The sequence below is a fragment of the Aspergillus alliaceus genome (genome assembly GCF_009176365.1).
Source record: "Aspergillus alliaceus strain CBS 536.65 unplaced genomic scaffold BDW43scaffold_127, whole genome shotgun sequence".
NCBI lineage: Eukaryota > Fungi > Ascomycota > Eurotiomycetes > Eurotiales > Aspergillaceae > Aspergillus > Aspergillus alliaceus.
In genome coordinates, this window is record NW_022474810.1 from 1 (window position 1) to 18,219 (window position 18,219).

At 48.1% G+C, this 18,219-nt stretch overlaps 7 protein-coding genes across 7 annotated transcripts; 6 read left to right on the plus strand and 1 right to left on the minus strand.

Annotated features, from left to right (window-relative positions):
- On the plus strand, positions 1 to 2,279 carry BDW43DRAFT_295579 (class I SAM-dependent methyltransferase). Its single transcript, XM_032044079.1, has 9 exons — positions 1 to 329; positions 387 to 427; positions 487 to 572; positions 650 to 672; positions 735 to 876; positions 928 to 950; positions 1,012 to 1,049; positions 1,111 to 1,248; positions 1,324 to 2,279. The coding sequence occupies exons 1-9, from the start codon at positions 252 to 254 to the stop codon at positions 1,664 to 1,666; spliced, it is 912 nt and encodes a 303-aa protein (XP_031893681.1). The 5' UTR covers positions 1 to 251; the 3' UTR covers positions 1,667 to 2,279.
- Positions 2,280 to 2,385: 106 nt separating this feature from the next.
- Positions 2,386 to 2,803, plus strand: BDW43DRAFT_317390 (uncharacterized protein; the record flags this gene model as incomplete). Its single annotated transcript, XM_032048532.1, has 2 exons — positions 2,386 to 2,543; positions 2,644 to 2,803. The coding sequence occupies 2 exons, from the start codon at positions 2,386 to 2,388 to the stop codon at positions 2,801 to 2,803; spliced, it is 318 nt and encodes a 105-aa protein (XP_031893682.1).
- A 698-nt stretch (positions 2,804 to 3,501) lies between these two features.
- Positions 3,502 to 4,253, plus strand: BDW43DRAFT_305041 (uncharacterized protein; the record flags this gene model as incomplete). Its single annotated transcript, XM_032045721.1, has 4 exons — positions 3,502 to 3,789; positions 3,864 to 3,931; positions 3,962 to 4,054; positions 4,109 to 4,253. 4 exons carry the CDS (start codon positions 3,502 to 3,504, stop codon positions 4,251 to 4,253), a joined length of 594 nt encoding a protein of 197 aa, XP_031893683.1.
- Positions 4,254 to 4,876: 623 nt separating this feature from the next.
- On the minus strand, positions 4,877 to 7,111 carry BDW43DRAFT_305042 (HET domain-containing protein; the record flags this gene model as incomplete). Its single annotated transcript, XM_032045722.1, has 2 exons — positions 4,877 to 6,801; positions 6,877 to 7,111. 2 exons carry the CDS (start codon positions 7,109 to 7,111, stop codon positions 4,877 to 4,879), a joined length of 2,160 nt encoding a protein of 719 aa, XP_031893684.1.
- Positions 7,112 to 8,535: 1,424 nt separating this feature from the next.
- Positions 8,536 to 11,002, plus strand: chsD (chitin synthase D; the record flags this gene model as incomplete). Its single annotated transcript, XM_032045723.1, has 4 exons — positions 8,536 to 8,545; positions 8,659 to 8,809; positions 8,875 to 9,359; positions 9,393 to 11,002. 4 exons carry the CDS (start codon positions 8,536 to 8,538, stop codon positions 11,000 to 11,002), a joined length of 2,256 nt encoding a protein of 751 aa, XP_031893685.1.
- A 1,067-nt stretch (positions 11,003 to 12,069) lies between these two features.
- On the plus strand, positions 12,070 to 14,598 carry hsp88 (Hsp70 chaperone Hsp88; the record flags this gene model as incomplete). The annotated part of the gene is made up of 5 exons (XM_032045724.1): positions 12,070 to 12,144; positions 12,231 to 12,262; positions 12,376 to 13,810; positions 13,878 to 14,234; positions 14,314 to 14,598. 5 exons carry the CDS (start codon positions 12,070 to 12,072, stop codon positions 14,596 to 14,598), a joined length of 2,184 nt encoding a protein of 727 aa, XP_031893686.1.
- Positions 14,599 to 16,742: 2,144 nt separating this feature from the next.
- On the plus strand, positions 16,743 to 18,184 carry BDW43DRAFT_37828 (putative mannosylphosphate transferase (Mnn4)). The gene is made up of 3 exons (XM_032049975.1): positions 16,743 to 17,453; positions 17,541 to 17,968; positions 18,018 to 18,184. The coding sequence occupies exons 1-3, from the start codon at positions 17,085 to 17,087 to the stop codon at positions 18,100 to 18,102; spliced, it is 882 nt and encodes a 293-aa protein (XP_031893687.1). The 5' UTR covers positions 16,743 to 17,084; the 3' UTR covers positions 18,103 to 18,184.
- The last annotated feature ends 35 nt before the right edge of the window (positions 18,185 to 18,219 follow it).

An 18,219-nucleotide genomic window follows, 5' to 3' on the forward strand; every position in this document is an offset into this window, starting at 1 on the left:
GGAAGCCGCGATCGATTACCCATTGAGGTCATTGCGATATCCTTCTGACCCCAAAAGAACCGGGGGGTTGTGGGGGCCTTTTTATGGTTCAGTAATCACCGTATGTTTCGGCGAGGTCCCCTCCCGTTCCTCACCGACCCATGGTATAAGAGGCCATACCCACCTTGCATGATCGGGGAGAAACCTTAGCTTGTTCTGGTTATCATCATTAATTCTTGACTGCCAAAACAAAGGCCTGAACTTTCGCAATAATGGCCACCGGCGACGATCCAAGACCGGCCGTTATTGATCCAACTGGTCCGAAGAAGGAATTCGTTGAGGCAGATGATGTGAGTATCGGCGTTGCACTTTGTTCGCGACGTACAATTTAGTAATCTCAGAGATAGGAAATATCTGACGTTGGAGACCTGAATTATGAGGACGAGTAGTGAGTCTTCTAAGCGCCAAAACGTGGACATCAGGATGTTAACGTAATGAGCGCCATAGTCCGAGCTACACGACAAGTCTCAGTTCGGGAGTTTTCGCGTACAAATTCGAAAACGGTCGTCGGTACCACGCCTACAGAGACGAAAGTGAGTTGCAGGGGAACCAAAATGTACCGGGTATCGTGCCAATTTGATCTAACCGCGGTCTGTTGGGGTATTACTAGATTATTATCTTCCCAATGATGATGTACGTTATGCTCCATCCGGCGCAAAGACAAAGTCGGAACGGTACTTACGCAGGGATTCTAGGAGGAGAAAGGCCGCCTCGATCTTTTCCATCAGATCTTGACGCTCAGTTGCAACGGGGACCTCCACCTGGCACCAATTGGGCCCGACGTTCAAAAAGTTCTAGATCTAGGAACTGGTACTGGAACTTGGGCTATCGATATGGGTCAGTTTTCTAGTTTTATCATGAATCGGTGTTGAATCTAATGTCATCCAGGGGATACTTACACTTCTGCGGAGGTGAGATCATCTTTAGATACCACTACTTTGGACCGGACTCATCTGAAGCTATTGTGCATAGATTCTGGGCAATGACCTCAGTCCTATCCAGCCCAACCTGTACGTAGAACCATGCCATTAGTAGGGACCGCACAGTTAGGCTAACTGACACCTATTTCAGAGTACCCCCAAATGTCAGGTTCGAGGTAGATGATATCGAGGATGACTGGGTGTACCGCTCCAAATTCGACTATATACATGCGCGTTACCTGGCCGGATCGATCAAAGACTGGCCAAAGCTAGTGTGCCAGGCATTCAAGTAAGAAATGCACAAATCTGAGGGCTAAGAGTGTACATGCATCGAAAGACACTGATTCTGTTTCTTCGTTCACAGGTTCACCAAGCCAGGAGGTTGGGCGGAGTTCCAAGATTTTGAAATGCAATTCTACACGACGAATGGGGAATTCAAACCCGGCTGTCCATTGGACAGGTGGTGTACCGAATCAATCGACGGCCTGAATTCCGTTGGATTGGTAGCCTCTCCCGGCCCCAAGCTAAAGCAGTGGCTGAAGGATGCTGGGTTTGTCAATGTACAAGAGAAGATCATTCCCATACCTGTGGGTGCCTGGCCAAAGGATAAGAGGCTCGTATGTGTCACGATATTCCTCGCCTCCATAAAGACATTCTCGACTTTCCATCTAATAACATACTGTAATAGAAAACCGTGGGAGCGTTGAATTTCCATCAGTTCTTTGAAGGAGTCGACGGCATGTCGCTCCGGATCTTCACAGACATGAAGGGATGGAAGCCTGAAGAACTACGGGTATTCCTAGCAGATGTGAGGAAGGATCTGAAGAATCCCCGATTACATGCACAGCATAACTTGTAAGTGTGAGCCTCTGTCAATCTTTCAAATGTCCTCTAACCGTCGCCAAGTTACGTGGTGTATGCACAGAAACCAGAATAAACCATTCAGGGGGGAGACGAGGAAGACAAGAGGCGACCAATGAAGAAAGAGATTACGTTCTACATGCTGAACACAGAGTCCAATATATGGTGTTAGATATGGAATTTATCTGTCACGAAGAATACGAATGAAAATTATATGACGGCCGTCTCCACCTCGGCATCAAATAGCCCAGTTCGGACATGGGACTAATCTTGAATCCTGCAGAACCCCGTCTGCCCCCACTCTGACACTCTTAACAAGAGTCCGATTCCCCACTTCATGCCTAGAATGCGGAGAAAACCTAGAGCCTGGATAACACTGCAGTAGGATGGTCCCAAGGCAGAAGGATTGTAGATCAACGCTCGGGTTTTCCGAGCTTGACGATCACCCATTTCGGGGTGGTGAGTACCATTCTGGGCCCAGCACTTTGGCCGTCATGACCTCTTGTATTGAGTTAATCTTTTGTACTATGGAACAGTGGGGTGTAGCAACCTTTGCACATCCACGATGAAAATACCTCTTCTGTGTCTAGACATCTTCCTGTTCTCCCAGTTTGAGCAGGCAGTCAACAACGACCAAGTAGGAGCGGAGATCAACTATAGGAATTCAGAAACCCCGCTGCTCGAGTCCGTCCTCGATTCCGTTACTGGCTTCCGGACGCTAGCGTAGGCCCGACTGTTGTTCAAATGAACATCCAAGTCGCCGGAGCGAATAGCGCTGGAGGGGTGGAATTTCTTACTATGATTATAATGAGGTTGTTCCCAGGTCAGATTGGGTGACTTATGGGTTCGGTACTACGGAATTTGTGAATATTTTCAAGGCTGCACTTCAGGCCCATAAGGATGCGAGCCTAGTTATGGATTTCCCTTTGGGACCGAATCAGGGACAAGGGGTGTCGGCGAGCCCTGATGACAAGGGGCTCTAGTGGTATTTAGTGAGCACTGCCATTAGTAAGAATCGCCATGTATAATCCTGATCTGGAAGCCTTTAAACTACTGCCTTGGTCACTGTCCCCTCGGAATGGCTTATTTTCAGGACAGCTCGCCGGTGCCTGCCCGGGGAGCTGGTGACTGTCATTTCTGCCGAGGTGTTATCCAGTCGGAATATCTCTAACCCCACGGAGAGCTTAATTCCTGGCAGTGAAATTCAGCCTGCCTCTATTCAGTACGTATTGAGAAACTCAACCTTGCAGGAGTGGTCACGGAATATTTCGTCCACAGGGAGACAACCTTGAAATTTCAAGACGGGGGGCCAAGGATATAAGCTCGTTGGATTTCACCAACATAGGTCATTGCATGGAATTGTTCCAGGTACCTCGAATGCATCAAAGACGATATTTGACAGTAGATCATACACCATTGATCATTTTAGTGCTAGAAGAGTAGTCACTGTCACACGTTTTTGGGATGAGTTTATCTGGAGGATGAGGTCAGGCAAATGCTTATTGCATTCGGGAATTATGGTAAGCAGCTATTTTGGTATATGAATAAAGTCTTAGGGCTGATCATGCACAGATTGGGGGGACAGTATGGAGATCAAATCAAATATATCTTGGACGCCGGACCTACCCAACATTTTTAAGAAGAAGCATGGCTACAGTATGAAAAGTATCTTCCTCTTGCAATGTACAAGAACAACAACACCAATATGCAGATAACTGCCCCTGGCACTATCCAGTGCTTGTTGGATACATCCGATCAGGGCAGTGGGTATGTGAACGATTATTGGGCTGCGTTAGTAGAGGAATATAGGGCATATTTGCAGTGTCTGACGCAGTGGGCGAATGAGATGGGCCTTCAGTATTCTTTCCAGGTATCTTACAACATGCCTCTCGATGCATTGACAAGTATCTCAGAAGTGAACACGCCCGAATGTGAAAGCCTACAATTCCAGGACAGCATCAAGGATATCGTCAATTCGTGGGCCCGCTGCTCTCGCTGGAAAACGTGTCGCCTCCAACGAACTGAGATCAATCATAAATGAAGGGTAACCTACCGGTTATCACAGCGCTTTTGTGGGAAATTAGTCGGGCCGTTGCTGGAGGCGTCAACCAGTTTGTTCTCCATTGACAGACATTCTCTAGGGATTATGTTGGTACAACGTGGCCGGGCAATGCACCGTTTAAATATCTCGTCTCCGACCTTTATTCTGAAAAGCAGCCTTCCTGGAACCATGGGTTCACGGAGGCTTTGAACTATATTGCGCGATTGCATTATACTTAGCAGAAGAGGCAGCCGAAGTTCGATGCCGTTGTTTATAATAAGGACTCAGCTACTGATCCAACTTTTAGTACGCACTACAACGAGACCGATCTAATTGATGAGGGTACGTTAACCACTTTAGCAACGGTCTACGACTGGAAGACCGCGTGCTAACTTTGAGCAGTGTACAAAAATGTCTATCTCTCGCCGCATAACTTTGCTTTACCACAGGCCCAATAAGATCATGATTTTGATGGAGATGAGCTCCAGATAACCCCTCAAGATATAACATGGTATAACATGGTATATACTGATAGCAAGTCGAGGATATAAATCGAACGAAAGCGGAAATGCCAAGGGAATCGCAATCAAAACTACGGAAATGTACAGAATCACACAGGAGTCGCCGGAGGTACCGGCTTTTGAAGAATCAATTAAGGCTGTTTGTCTGAACTGCCATGCATTAATTACGCAGAGGTACAACTGCGATTTGGAGATGTTTCAAGCAAGGCAAATCTAACAAGGCTTCTATATAATGTGAGAGTGAATGTGAGATCTTCGTTGATCTTAAGACAGGCATTCGAAAGAGGATCGAAGGGGACGAACTGACAGCTCTACATCTAGACTACGTCAGGTCCCTGCCTATCTATTACATTTATAGATGAATTATCAACAATCAGTATATATAGCGCAAATGTTGGAATCCGCTTCAAACATTCATGATTCGAGTATAGACTTTTGTGGTACTCGTTCTCAGTCAAAGAGAACTGATATCCAAATGGCGCTCGGTAGCGCCATTAACCGAGAATCAGATGGACATCCTGTAAGTCCAAGGTTTCCCATGCGGCCTGCTCAACATATCCACTTGCTAGCCGGTAGGCTACCTTCCCCTTCCACTCCACCCAGAGCACATTATATCTTTCTGACATAGTGGCATCTCTCCATCTGCTCTGCTCTTTATACCAAACACGATTATATGCTCGTGATCGGGAGATGGCAACGAGCTCAATCATCCTTGGAGGATCGCCTGTCTTATCCGTTGGGAAAGAGTTTCGATCACCCTCATTATGCAACCAAAGCTCTCCTATTTTGTTTTTTGACGTATTGAAAAGGTACAATGTGTTTCTATCATGAGGCAAGGGAGCAGTTCTTGTGACATACATACCATAGACATGCGCCCGTTTTGTTCTGCTGAACAGGAATGGCGTCTGCTTGGGCGAGGCCGGTACACGAGGCACCAAGAGGTCGGGCACTGGAAACGGAAAGAACCACGAGCTACTACCCAATTTGCGATGGCGATAGAGGTACTTACTGCCTCTGTCTGAGTATAGTAGTCTTGGGCTTATATCTCGGGGGTCCGCAACCTCGTATTGTCTCCAGCCCCGTGGCAGTTGCTGGGAGCTTCGCTCAAAGAATGAATCACGATTTCTAAACCAAACTGATTTAATCCTCCTTGGTGGAGAGTCTGGAGTCTCCAAGGTGAACCATTGGACACAGGGAATTGTTTCTTCAACGTGGCCAATACCTTTCACTTTTGAGAACTCATTTAGGCCTATGTCAAATGTACCATGCCACCCTATCCACGACCAGGATGGTATGTTTGAATCAGGCAATTTCTGCTCAACAGGGCGAGTCAATGGATTCCGCCGTTTGATATTTCCATGCGGCCTCCACCCCAAGGCTCTATCGAATAACATCTCCGGAAGCCCATATAGAAAGCCACCAATGAATGTTGTGCCCAAAGAGGAAAGGAGGCCCGCTATACCGGGCCAAGCATCATCAACGTAGGTGAAATTTCTTCTATTATATTGCGATAACAGATTGTTCAGCGACGATAAGTCGGGGAAACCGGCTATTAGCTCCCGCAGCTCCTTGAAAAATGCGTAGACTTTTGTTGCTTCTGTACGGATGGCCAGTTCTTCGTGCCATGTACTGCAGATACAGTCCCAGTGCAGCGTTTTGTTTTGGAAGATAATCTTTCTAGCTGACATCAGCTGTTCTTGATATGTCCAGCCACGACTATAGTACGGTGTTGCGCTCTGAAGGCTCGCTATTGATTTTCCTGCAATGCATTTCTCTTTCCCAAAAGGGACTACCCTCTGTTCCAAATGGCGAGAGGACGAAATCCCTTTTAGGCCAGGAAGACCGTGCTGTACACCATCATTAGCAGCAATAATAGTAACGATGGCAGTCGCGTATATAGAGCCCATAAGCAATAGCTGCTCTGTCGTTTCTGTATCGTCACCGTGGATGATACATAGTGCATCCGCCCACAGGTAGCGCAACCCAATAGCTCTAGTCATGGAGATGGCATGTCGAATTGTTGGCGACAATTGTTTAGCGAGCTTTGGGGAAATCAGTGAATTTCGTTTCTGGAGCTCGTCCTTGTCATGGACAGTCGCACAGAAATTCGGGCCTCCACCCCAGCAATAACTAAGAGCAACGTATTCATAGGATTCTTGGGCGGGCACCAGGCAATTGTTATCAACGTCAATAAGCCACGCGGGCCACGCCTGCCTAACATTTAGCGGATTCACGCAACTGCTACCATGTTCAGACAAACATTGATACATCCAAGCCTTTGGGATCTCCATATCGATCCAGTCCGGATCTAAGATAATTCCAACTCCAATGCTATTCTGATCATCAGTCCTAGCGAGTAAAATACTCCCACTCTCCTCAGTATCACTGATGTGTGCACTATAGGGAAGCTTAGATATATCTGTCGATATCTGTATATCCTTCATTTCACGGCGACCATCTCTCTGCTGTTCAAATAAAGGATAATGCCGGGAACAGGGATAGGGCATATATCTGGATCGTTGCGAGGCTATATCATCATTGAAAGATCCTAGCATCGCAAACGTGGATTCTTCAGTTGCGAGGATTGTGCTCCAGATATTATTGCAGATTGTGCAGTCAAAACGAGTGTTAGGACCATAGATTTCCGGATCATTTCTCCAGTTCTCCTCCAATGGAACGTATTCAATAAGACGTAAAGGCTGTCGCAACTGGCTTTCTAATGCGTTCATCATAAACCCGTGAGTCAGGACTGCCTTTCAGCTCCAAAGCAATCGAAACTCAATTTCAATCACGAGCGACTTTGAATAGATAAATCGAAGAAAGATCAAACAGATAGAGGCTGCCCTTAGAAGGGAGGCTATTGCCGATGAGCCCATGGCCGCATGGACTGACTGAGGGTGCCCCCTCATTTAGGCGCCGGGATGCTGGCTAGCACGGCTGTAGTGGCTATGTATGTGGGTACGTATCCGATAGACCAACAACATAGCAGCCCATCGTGGGTTCTCTCATATGTTACATTACTCGGGTCAAAAGTGATTGGCTCGGCTGGTGCAAAAGCTGTGCTGTAACTACCAATCGTCATTTCCGTCGTATAAATCACTACTATATCCGAGTAGCCCCCTGTCCCGTAATCTGTGGTGATACTAACGAAGGGAATTGTGGCGAACGCATCAATTAAGAGTGTGGTACAAGACCAAACGGACATAACATGGAGTGGTCTGGCCTTATGTGCCCTGGCACCGTGTCAAACGAAGCATTTCTCTATCTCCATGGCCTAGCGGTCGACCTAATTAACGCTTAATTCCAGTTTCGGACTTTATAGTCGTAGAAGAAAAGTGGATTTTGACGTGAAATCATCTCAAAAATTGTTGCCATGTTGACAATGGCATCAGGGAGCTAATGACGCAGTCGAGACCATATTGGAACAAATGTGTGCCTGAACGAACCACTAGGGCGCTCTGCTCTGACTTTCCATCAACCATCTCGAATAATGCCAGTTTCAGTAATATCACCGTCGGAGTGGAGGGGAAGGCTAACTTCTCGTTGACAGCCTTATTGCGAATTTTCTCACCCGGCAGGTTAAGCTCGTCTAGTAGTGCGATAATGTACACAGAAGCTAATGTCCCTGAGGCCGATTGGACAAGGCCAGACCATCCATCGGGAGGATGTATACCAACCCATGGAAAGTTGGGGAAATGATCTTTTACATGTCACGAGAGTAGACAGGAGAATGCCTCAGGCGCACAGTACGACACAATAACATAATTCACAAAGAACTGCACCTTCCTGGTTTTTCGTCCTCCATTCGTCCCAAGTCTTCGACCTTACTGGCATCAATATTGATATTGACAATATATGAATAGGCGCATCGACAAACGATCCCTGACCTCGCCAGTAGATACGAACGATATTGCCCCCAACTAAGGGTTGATGGCACGACCGATTGTACCACCAGAGCGCATAGATTGAAGGTAAGAAGCTACAAGCAATTGTTTTTTGCTACTAAATTGGCAACAATCTTTGCAGTAATCAAGCTCCACAAATTTATCTGCCCTAGAACCTCAAAACCCCCCAACCGCTTTTTAATTCAGCGACAATAATCTAGCAGCGACAAGCCAGCGACACCGCGCTTGTCTTCGTACATCGTCCTGCTATGGCGGAGAGTGACAACTTAGTCGGGCCCAGATCATGGGCAGTCAAGGAGGTGAGTCGAGCGGCCTTTGACTTCAGATGCGAGCACCATGTTGAACCAGCAGTTAGATCATATATGTATCAGCTATTAGCCCTTTGGTGTTAGCAGCCTTATTGGAATGGTTTCTCTTTCTCGTTGCATTCATATACTGTCTAGCAAAGGCCTATCGAAAAGCAGAACATTGGAGTACCAAGGTCCTTGCTGTGGTGGTCATGGCTCTCTTTACGGCAATGAGGTAAGTTAATCCACGGAACTCACTACAAACAACCTTCAGTGACCAGAGCATATCGATCGATATAGAGGAATCTTTCTTCCAGTTATGGCTGTCACCCTCCCCTTGCCACCCCAGCTTACCCACTACTATCCTCATCCGCTCGTCTCCTTCCTCCAGTGGTTCGCCTTTTATACTTTCTCACTTTTACTCACTATCCCCTGGCTGTTCTGCATCTATCGACTAGTCACCAGCTCGGTCGGAAGAACAAAGATGTTAAAGGAAGTCTTGAATGACCGGACGGCGCCAAAAATAATGGTTGTCATACCGGCATACAAGGAAGATCCTGCAGTCTTGATAAAAGCACTCGATTCCGTTGTTAACAGCGACTACCCATTGAATTGTATTCACGTATTTCTATCATATGATGGAGGGCATATCGATCCATACCTCCGCATGATGAAACATCTTGGAATACCAATCTCCCTAAATACTTATCCGCCGAGTATAGATGTGATGTACAAAGGTGTGAGGGTCACCGTGTCTCGTTTCAAACACGGTGGCAAGCGACATTGTCAGAAATTAACGTTTCGACTGATCGACCGAGTATACGCGGAATACAACAGGCGGTACGGCAATCTGTTTATGTTATTCATCGACTCGGACTGCAACCTAGATCGATTATGCCTACAAAACCTCATGTATGATATGGAGCTGAAGCCGGGAAGCGAGCGCAATATGCTAGCCATGACCGGGATCATCACGTCAACGACACAGAAGAATAGTTTCATCACGGTGCTGCAAGACCTCGAATACGTTCATGGGCAGTGTTTTGAGCGTTCGGTGGAATCGGGCTGTGGTGCTGTAACGTGTCTCCCCGGCGCATTGACGATGCTGCGATTCTCCGCTTTTCGCAAGATGGCCAAGTACTATTTTGCAGACAAGGCGGAACAATGCGAGGATTTCTTCGACTACGCCAAGTGTCAGTTGGGAGAAGATCGATGGCTGACCCATCTGCTCATGATCGGGGCAGAGAAACGCTACCAGATCCAGATGTGTAGCAGTGCGTTTTGCAAAACGGAGGCGGTCCAGACCCTCGGCAGCCTTTTGCACCAGCGGCGTCGCTGGTGGCTGGGCTACATGACCAACGAGGCATGCATGTTGACCGACAGCCGGCTATGGAGGCGTTATCCTCAGCTCTGTCTGATCCGCTTCATGCAAAATACCATCCGCACCACTTCTCTTCTCTTCTTCATCCAGGTTGCTTCAATCATAACCACATTCACCAGATTCCATGATCTCCCTGTTGGATTCATTGCGATCTCGCTCGGGCTCAATTATGCGCTCATGTTCTATTTTGGAATCAAGCTCAGGCGATTCAAGGCTTGGCTGTATCCGATCATGTTCGTTGTGAACCCTTTCTTCAATTGGTTGTATATGGTGTACGGGATTTTCACGGCGGGACAACGAACATGGGGAGGACCGCGAGCGGATGAAGCAGAAGCTGATGAGCATACCACGCCCGAGAAAGCCGTGGAGCAGGCTCGGGCGCAGGATGATGAACTCAACGTCCAGGTTGACGCCTTCCGTGCAAAAGCTGCAAAGAAAGAGTCACCTATTCGACCGTCCGAGCAAACTGGTAGTCGTCTCTCTAGGCTACCAGGACTGTGCGGCAGGCACATTGCCAATTTTGAGGATACCATGATAACAACCGCTTGTATATTAGCCCCTCTCCCAGATGTTCCTCGAATTGGCCTACACCCATCTTGCTCTTCCGATTCCGTATTGACGGACTCTAGCGGTAGCTCCATATATTTACCCGTGCCTATGGAGAGCTTGATGAACGAAGAGCATCGAGCGAAGCATCACATGGCTCGTCAAGCACAGGAGCTTGCCGCTCGTCTTGAATACATCGTCACGGAGCCCCAGGGTGGACAGGGTGCAGATACTCAAAACCTTATGAGGCCACTTCCCCACGACTGTTTTGATGGTCCTGAGACACAAGCTACCATCGACCGCTCTATTCAGGTCCAACGATTGCAAGGCTTCCCGTTGAGCCCGCCGGAACGAGAACAAGAGCCTACACTCACCCAGCAACCAGGAGTGCTTGGTATAATGACGGGGAACTCCTGGAGTCCCCAATCATCGCGTGGGCGGCGTCTACTAAACACCCCAAGACAAAGATCACTGTCCAGGCACGCTGAGAACATGGTATGACATCACCAGCGGAGGGTATTCGAGTGGAGCCCATTGTTCATGATAGCATGATATTTGCTCACGTTGGCTAAATATTTGGAGGCTGGGTAGCCGGATTAAAACTAGAGGGCGAGATCTTTGGAGGTTTTGGATGCACGACGTTGCTTGTTGAATTGCTTTTCTCTGGCTTAGGTTCTTCCCTTTTTCCCCCTATAGATCGATCAACCACAAAGGCTAGCGTGTAAATTTTCCTCGGTTCGTTCTCTGTTTCCTCCGGGAACTCTTGATTTACATTAATCACCACCGGGAACATGTGTAACCGGAGTACTATAGCAAACAAACAAATTCCTTTAATGGCATATCCTCCAATTAATGGGTCGATATTAGGTAAGTGTTACGTGAAGAGGATGGCGGCCAAGACGCTCAGGCACCCAATGGGCGTAAAAACTCTTGTATCGATAAGAACGGAAGCCAGAAGCAAACCCCGCGACAGGCGGTGAGAGCGGTGAGGGATGTTCTGCCCCGGGGTAGCGGGGGCGGTGAGCGGGGGAAGAATCAAGTGGTAAGTGCTCGAAGGTTCCAAACACATCGGAGCCCAAATAGTTTGAAATATTATAGTGAGAGAATCGTCACTCAAAAAATGAGGATGCAGTGATTCTCTCACATAAACATTGATATATATATATATATATATCGTTGAGCCCTAAGTCTGCCTTGTTGATCCTCCTTCTCTCAATTCCTTCCGAATCGATTGCTTCTATACTTAATACAAAAAGTTGATAGTGGATCCCGATACTTCCAAAGTGACGAGCGAGGGGAGCCCACGTCGTTTTAGTCTTTCCAAATTTTATTTTTTTTTTTTTTTTGAGCCACAGTTTGCATCACCGCCCGATAGTGGCGCTTTCTGCTTGCAAATTCTCCCCCTCCGAACCTAAACCCATTCTTCTCAATCTTTTCTTCTTACTCTCATCTCTCTCTGTTATACCACTTTTCTTTTAAAAAAGAAAGCACTCCCATCCCCTTTCTCCCACCATCTTCCCTTCTCTTCCGCCGTACCTTCTCTTATCACATCTATCTCCCTTTCGACCATGAGTGTTGTCGGAATCGACTTCGGTGCCCAGAGCACTAAAATTGGTGTGGCCCGTAATAAGGGTATTGACATTGTGCGTATCATGCCTTCCCCGCCATCATCGTCTTTCTCTCTTCCCTCAAGTTCCCTTTGACTAACGGTTGATGTGTCTCCATTTAGATTACCAATGAAGTCTCCAACAGATCTACTCCGTATGTCTATGTCTTTCCTTCCGTTCTGATGCCGCCAGTCATGAGGGGCTCAAAATGCCTTCCTATCTTGTTTTTGATTTGGCCTTTGCATACTGACAGCGTGTGATTTTCAGCTCCCTCGTTGGATTCGGCAGGAAATGCAGAGCCCTCGGTGAGGCAGCTAAGACACAAGAGACCTCGAATCTGAAGAACACCGTTGGAAACCTCAAGCGCCTGATTGGCCGCTCATTCAGCGACCCCGATATTCAGATCGAGCAGGAGTACAACACTGCCGCCCTCTGCGATGTAAATGGTCAGGCCGGTGTCGAGGTCACCTTCAAGCAGAAGAAGGAGAAGTTCTCTGCTACCCAGCTGGTCGCCATGTACCTGACCAAGATCAGAGACATCACCTCCGCTGAATTGAAACTTCCCGTCTCGGATGTCACTATCAGCGTGCCGGCTTGGTTCACCGATGTTCAACGCCGGGCCATGCTCGATGCTGGTGAAATTGCTGGTCTCAAGGTGTTGCGACTGATCAACGATACCACTGCCACCGCTCTCGGATATGGTATCACCAAGCTCGATCTTCCTGGCCCCGAGGAAAATCCTCGCCGCGTCATGTTCGTTGATATCGGCCACAGTGACTACACCGCTTCGATCGTTGAGTTCCGCAAGGGTGAACTGAACGTCAAGGCCACTGCTTGCGACCGCCACTTTGGTGGTCGTAATTTTGACCTCGCCCTCACCGAGCACTTTGCCAGCGAGTTCAAGGAGAAGTTCAAGATCGATGTCCGTACCAACGCCAAGGCATGGGCTCGTACCCTCGCTGCTGCCGAGAAGATGAAGAAGGTCCTGTCAGCGAACCCTGCCGCCCCCATGAGCATTGAGTCGCTGATGGAGGACGTGGATGTCCGGACCATTGTCAAGCGCGAAGAATTGGAGACCATGGTCCAGCCTCTCCTCGAGCGGGTCACTGTTCCGATCGAGCAAGTCCTTGCTGAGGCTAAGCTCAAGCCCGAGGACATTGATAGCATTGAGATGGTTGGTGGCTGTACTCGTGTGCCTGCCATCAAGGACGCCATTGCCAAGTTCTTCGGCAAAAACCTTTCCTTCACTCTGAATCAAGATGAGGCCATCGCTCGTGGCTGTGCCTTCAGCTGTGCCATCCTTTCTCCTGTCTTCCGCGTGCGCGACTTCTCCGTTCATGACATCGTCAACTACCCCATCGAGTTCACCTGGGAGCAGTCCGCGGATATCCCGGATGAGGACACCAGCCTGACCGTCTTCGGCCGCGGTAACGTCATGCCCTCGACCAAGATTCTCACTTTCTACCGTAAGCAGCCATTTGACCTCGAAGCTCGCTACGCGCAGCCCGAGATGCTTCCTGGAAAGACCAACCCCTGGGTGGGCCGCTTCTCTGTCAAGGGTGTCCAGGCCGATGCCAACGACGACTTCATGATTTGCAAGCTGAAGGCTCGCCTGAACCTGCACGGTATCCTCAACGTCGAGTCCGGCTACTACGTGGAAGACATGGAAGTGGAGGAGCCCGTGCCCGAGGAGAATGGTGATGTAAGTTGAACTGCGCAATCTCTCTTTGTTTTCCCCTTCTTTGTGTTAGTTACTAACATGTGACTAGGCCATGGACACTGATGCCAAGGCTGACGAGCAACCCAAAAAGACCCGCAAGGTCAAGAAGCAGGTTCGCAAGGGCGACCTGCCCATCTCTGCTGGCACTTCGTCGACCGAGCAATCCACCAAGGAAGCCTGGGCTCAGAGCGAGATCGCCATGTACACATTGGATAAGGAGATCGCTGAGACCGACGAGATGAAGAACCAATTGGAGGCCACCATCTACGAGGAGCGGGACAACATTGATGGTACCTACCGGGAGGTCTACAAGCTTTTCAGGAGTGATCCAGCCGATGTGGAGAAGAAGAAGCAGGAACTTGAGCAATTACTGGCTGAGTTCAGCACAGCACTTGAGAACATTCAGGTATGTTTCACTTTTCTCTGGGGCTTGTCCCCCCACAGTCAACCCACCGTGTATTTTCATGCTAACTTGTATTGTGTAGGATTGGCTGTATGATGACACTGAAGCAGGAGGTGAAGATGCCTCCAAGGATGCTTACGAGGCCAAACTCAAAGAGATCGAGAAGTTGAACAAGCCATTCAAGGATGCCATCATGGAGGAGCGCCTCCGGGTGCAGGAGGAAGAGTTCCAGAAGAAGCGCGCAGAGGAAGAAGCCAGGCGCCAGGCTGAAGAGCAAGCCAAGAAGGCCGCGGCAGCTGCCATGAACTTTGAAGAGCGGAACGAAACGATGCCGGATGCTCCTCCTGCTGAGGGTGACAAGCAGTAAACGCTTTGCCTCCGTTGCGCTCATCGTTCCCTTACTATATTATCATTGATCACAACTCTCCTCATATGCAAAGTTAATGACAATGGCCACGAACCAATTCAATGATGATGTGCGCCCGACTGCAGCTTCCACAGTCATTTTTTCCTTTCTTACCCGATGTTATTTTTTTTCTTACAATTGTCGACATGATCTGGCAAACTTGATGTAGAACGAGATTTCTTTTTTGACTTTTCCGTCTCGTTAGTGACGTTCTTTTCCTGGTTGCTTCGTGGGCTGGTGGTGACCACGCGCATGACCCATCCGTTAGCGACCGGACATATCGAAGGGCAAGTCGAGGCGTGAGAGACGGAAGCGAACATAGATTATGATACGCGTGGATAGACTTTCGCCACAAAAGTAAATGATTGCCAATACAGAAAAGACCCAGGATAATGCCTAATGATTCCATTCGTTCTCAGGCTGCGACGCTATGCTGTGGAAAAATATATATATACGTAACCCACTCTACGGAGTACTCTTATTCTGTAATATATTTGGTACAACCGGTAGGTCTATGTCCGGACGAGGTCAACATCAATAGTGAGAGTGCTGAACCCAACTTCACTTAATGCCACCTAATCAACAGAGTAACTCTTCGATCTATAGGTTTAAAAACCTCTCATGACTCCTTCCCTTGATCCGCCCCTGCAACATGGGAGGGCATGCGGTCATGTGACTGATCCGGCAACTAATCCAAAGCATACCATCTCCTTTTGGACCATTTGGAGTTGGTAAAACAGACTGCACAAAAGATGCATTCTCCCCTTCAATCCGCCAAGAAGAGAGTCATTAGGCAGCACTCAATCGGTCGGTGACAGGTCGCTTGGGCTCATCCAGTTGTTCGCTTCGCCAAGGGTACTGGATTTGGAATCGGCCAGGAGTCGGAGGGACAACAGCTCCGAGTGGGACCCGGTCCGCTTGGCAGCTTCAACAGAAAAAAAAAGGGGGGTGTCATGGTTCGGTTGGAATGCTGCTTGGGAGCTTTCTTGAGTTGTTGTTGTCATTTCATTAGATGCCGTGATATCTGTCGTGAATGAGGTCCAATGTTGGATATCAATCTCTATCTTTCGTATTCACCCAATCCGGAAGGAGATGGGTTCTACTAGTTCCGGGATTGGAGCATGAGACACCGCACTGTAGATGAAGTACCGTACATACCTTATGGATCTGGATGTCGGTGCATAAGATTGGTATAATATGGTTGGAAGGGGATCCAAGCGTCCAGAATAACACTTGTGGTTACACCAACACACACTCGACTAAAGCGTCTCGATGGCGCCCTAAATCAGCCACTCCTTTCGGAATCCGGCATTAGTAGCCGTAGGGAGGACATAGGGCTGTCATTACGAATACGAGTCTTCTCGATTGATATTATATATATAGCAACTATTTTCAGAGATGACGAATTACTGCTTGACATAGATTAAAGTGCGGAAGCAAAACAGAGAGAGATATATATATACCTATCGCTCTCTCTATGTATGGGGTGAGAAGTGTCTTGGTATGTATTTATTTTTAATTTTATGTTTAGCATCTATTGGGGTAATTCTAGCTGAAAGCAGTCCTCTGTTCAGTGTCTATAGGGTCTAGTCTCGATACTCACATGATTTAACAGTAGTGGATATTTCCCCAAAGCGGGCAAATTGGCACGCGAGGTGGCGGCATTTTGTAAAGTTCGATACCGAAAGAAATTACGATTTTGTCCTTCTAACTGTATGGGTTTCTTCTCTTCCCAAGATCTGGACATAACAGAACATAACATAATGCATGGAGACCATAGAAGGAAGGGGGTCTCGAAGCCACCCTTACTGATCCAGGTCAAGGATGCTCTTCTCTCTCTTCTCCTGCCACAGTGGGGATTGAACCCAAATACCTGTCGCCCCGCTTGAGTAGTTTGAAGCTGCTATGAACTTGTCTTCTTTTCCCATAATAAATATTTTTTGATTTTTTTTTAAAAATTTCTTTTCCCCCTACGGATTGATCGGATCGCAGGGATACACCTTCCTTTCTCTTCCGGCGCTTTCGTATGAGCTATTGGGCCTTTTTCCCTTAGTCCTCACGTTCCTTGGAATTTTTCTATTATTTTTCTTTATCTTTCCTACATTCTTCAGGGCTTTTAGAGTTAGTCTTCCTTTAGCTTCTCTCATTCGGGTTCGGATCGACAGTCCGATGCTTGCCAGGGATACTCTTTTGGGAATATAATATAAGATTCATTCCATTCCCGAGACCCCTCGTGCGCAAACCTCCTTCACCACTGCTCGAACCTTGTGATGGCCCTTTGAGTGTTTATTCATTTATATTTTATATATCCATCTATCATCGCTTTCTTAATTGACCGATTGGTGATCGCCTGTTCCTCGTCAGAATGCGCACCGAGGCATGATCGGCCTGCTCGTTATTCGCCCCCGATCAACTCCCCTCAGACACCTTCCCTCCGTTCCTTAGACATGCACCTGTGGGGTCTGTTGACTCTCATCGGCGCGATCTGGTCAGCTCGGACCGAGGCATCCCGCGGTCCATTGACGGCGAGCGCGGAACAACATTACGGCAAAGTCGTCAACCATGACGACCCGGACCCCCTGTGGGACAAGTACAGATTGAACAAGTCGGAGGAGTTCAAGTATTTTCATGAACCGGGAAACGACGACATCCTCGGCCACTATGACACTCGCTTTTTCACCGAACCCGTAGCGGATGAGGAGCGTCCGCAGACGATGACCTATATGGTGCGCGCATATTTGAACTTCTTCGAGGAAAACGGGTTGGAGACGTGGATTGCACATGGAACGTTGCTGGGCTGGTGGTGGAACGGCAAGGTAAATCTGCCCCCCGGGAGGCTTTCTCTATCTCTATCTCTATCTCTATCGCATACCGCCGACTAACTGGCGCTTTGTCATTTCCAGGTCATGCCGTGGGACTGGGACATGGATACGCAAGTCCCCGATACCACCTTGTTCCAACTCGCCGACCACTATAACCAGACAGTCGTGCAATATTCGACCAGACACCCCGACGTACAACGGAATTATCTCCTCGATATCAATCCCTGGGCTCGTCAACGCGGCAACGGCATGGGATTGAACATCATTGATGCGCGATGGATTGACATGCAAACGGGACTGTATATTGATATCACCGGGTTGAGCAAAATAGACCCGGACAAGCCGAACCTGTGGCTGGATAAGCACGAGCACAAGTACCGGACGGAGGATATATATCCCCTCAGGAAGACCATATTCGAAGGAGTGGCGGCCAAAGTACCCTTCGACTACGATGCAATTCTGATCGAGGAATACGGGAAGAATTCCTTGACTAATACGCATTTCCATAAGTGAGTGTCATGACCTCCTTTATTCTCGCATCCCGCTAATCGGATATAGTCATACATGGGTTCCTGAATCGGAGGAATGGATCCCCGATGATGAAGTGACCGACGCCAGCAATGAGGATAAACAGTACGAGTAGGGCGACCCTACGATCGTCATACTCTCTCTACGTTGATTGCGGTTGTATAACCTGGCCTATATGCGCACACGCAGAACTTTGAATTTCTTTCTTTCTTTTTTTTTTTTTTTTTTTTTT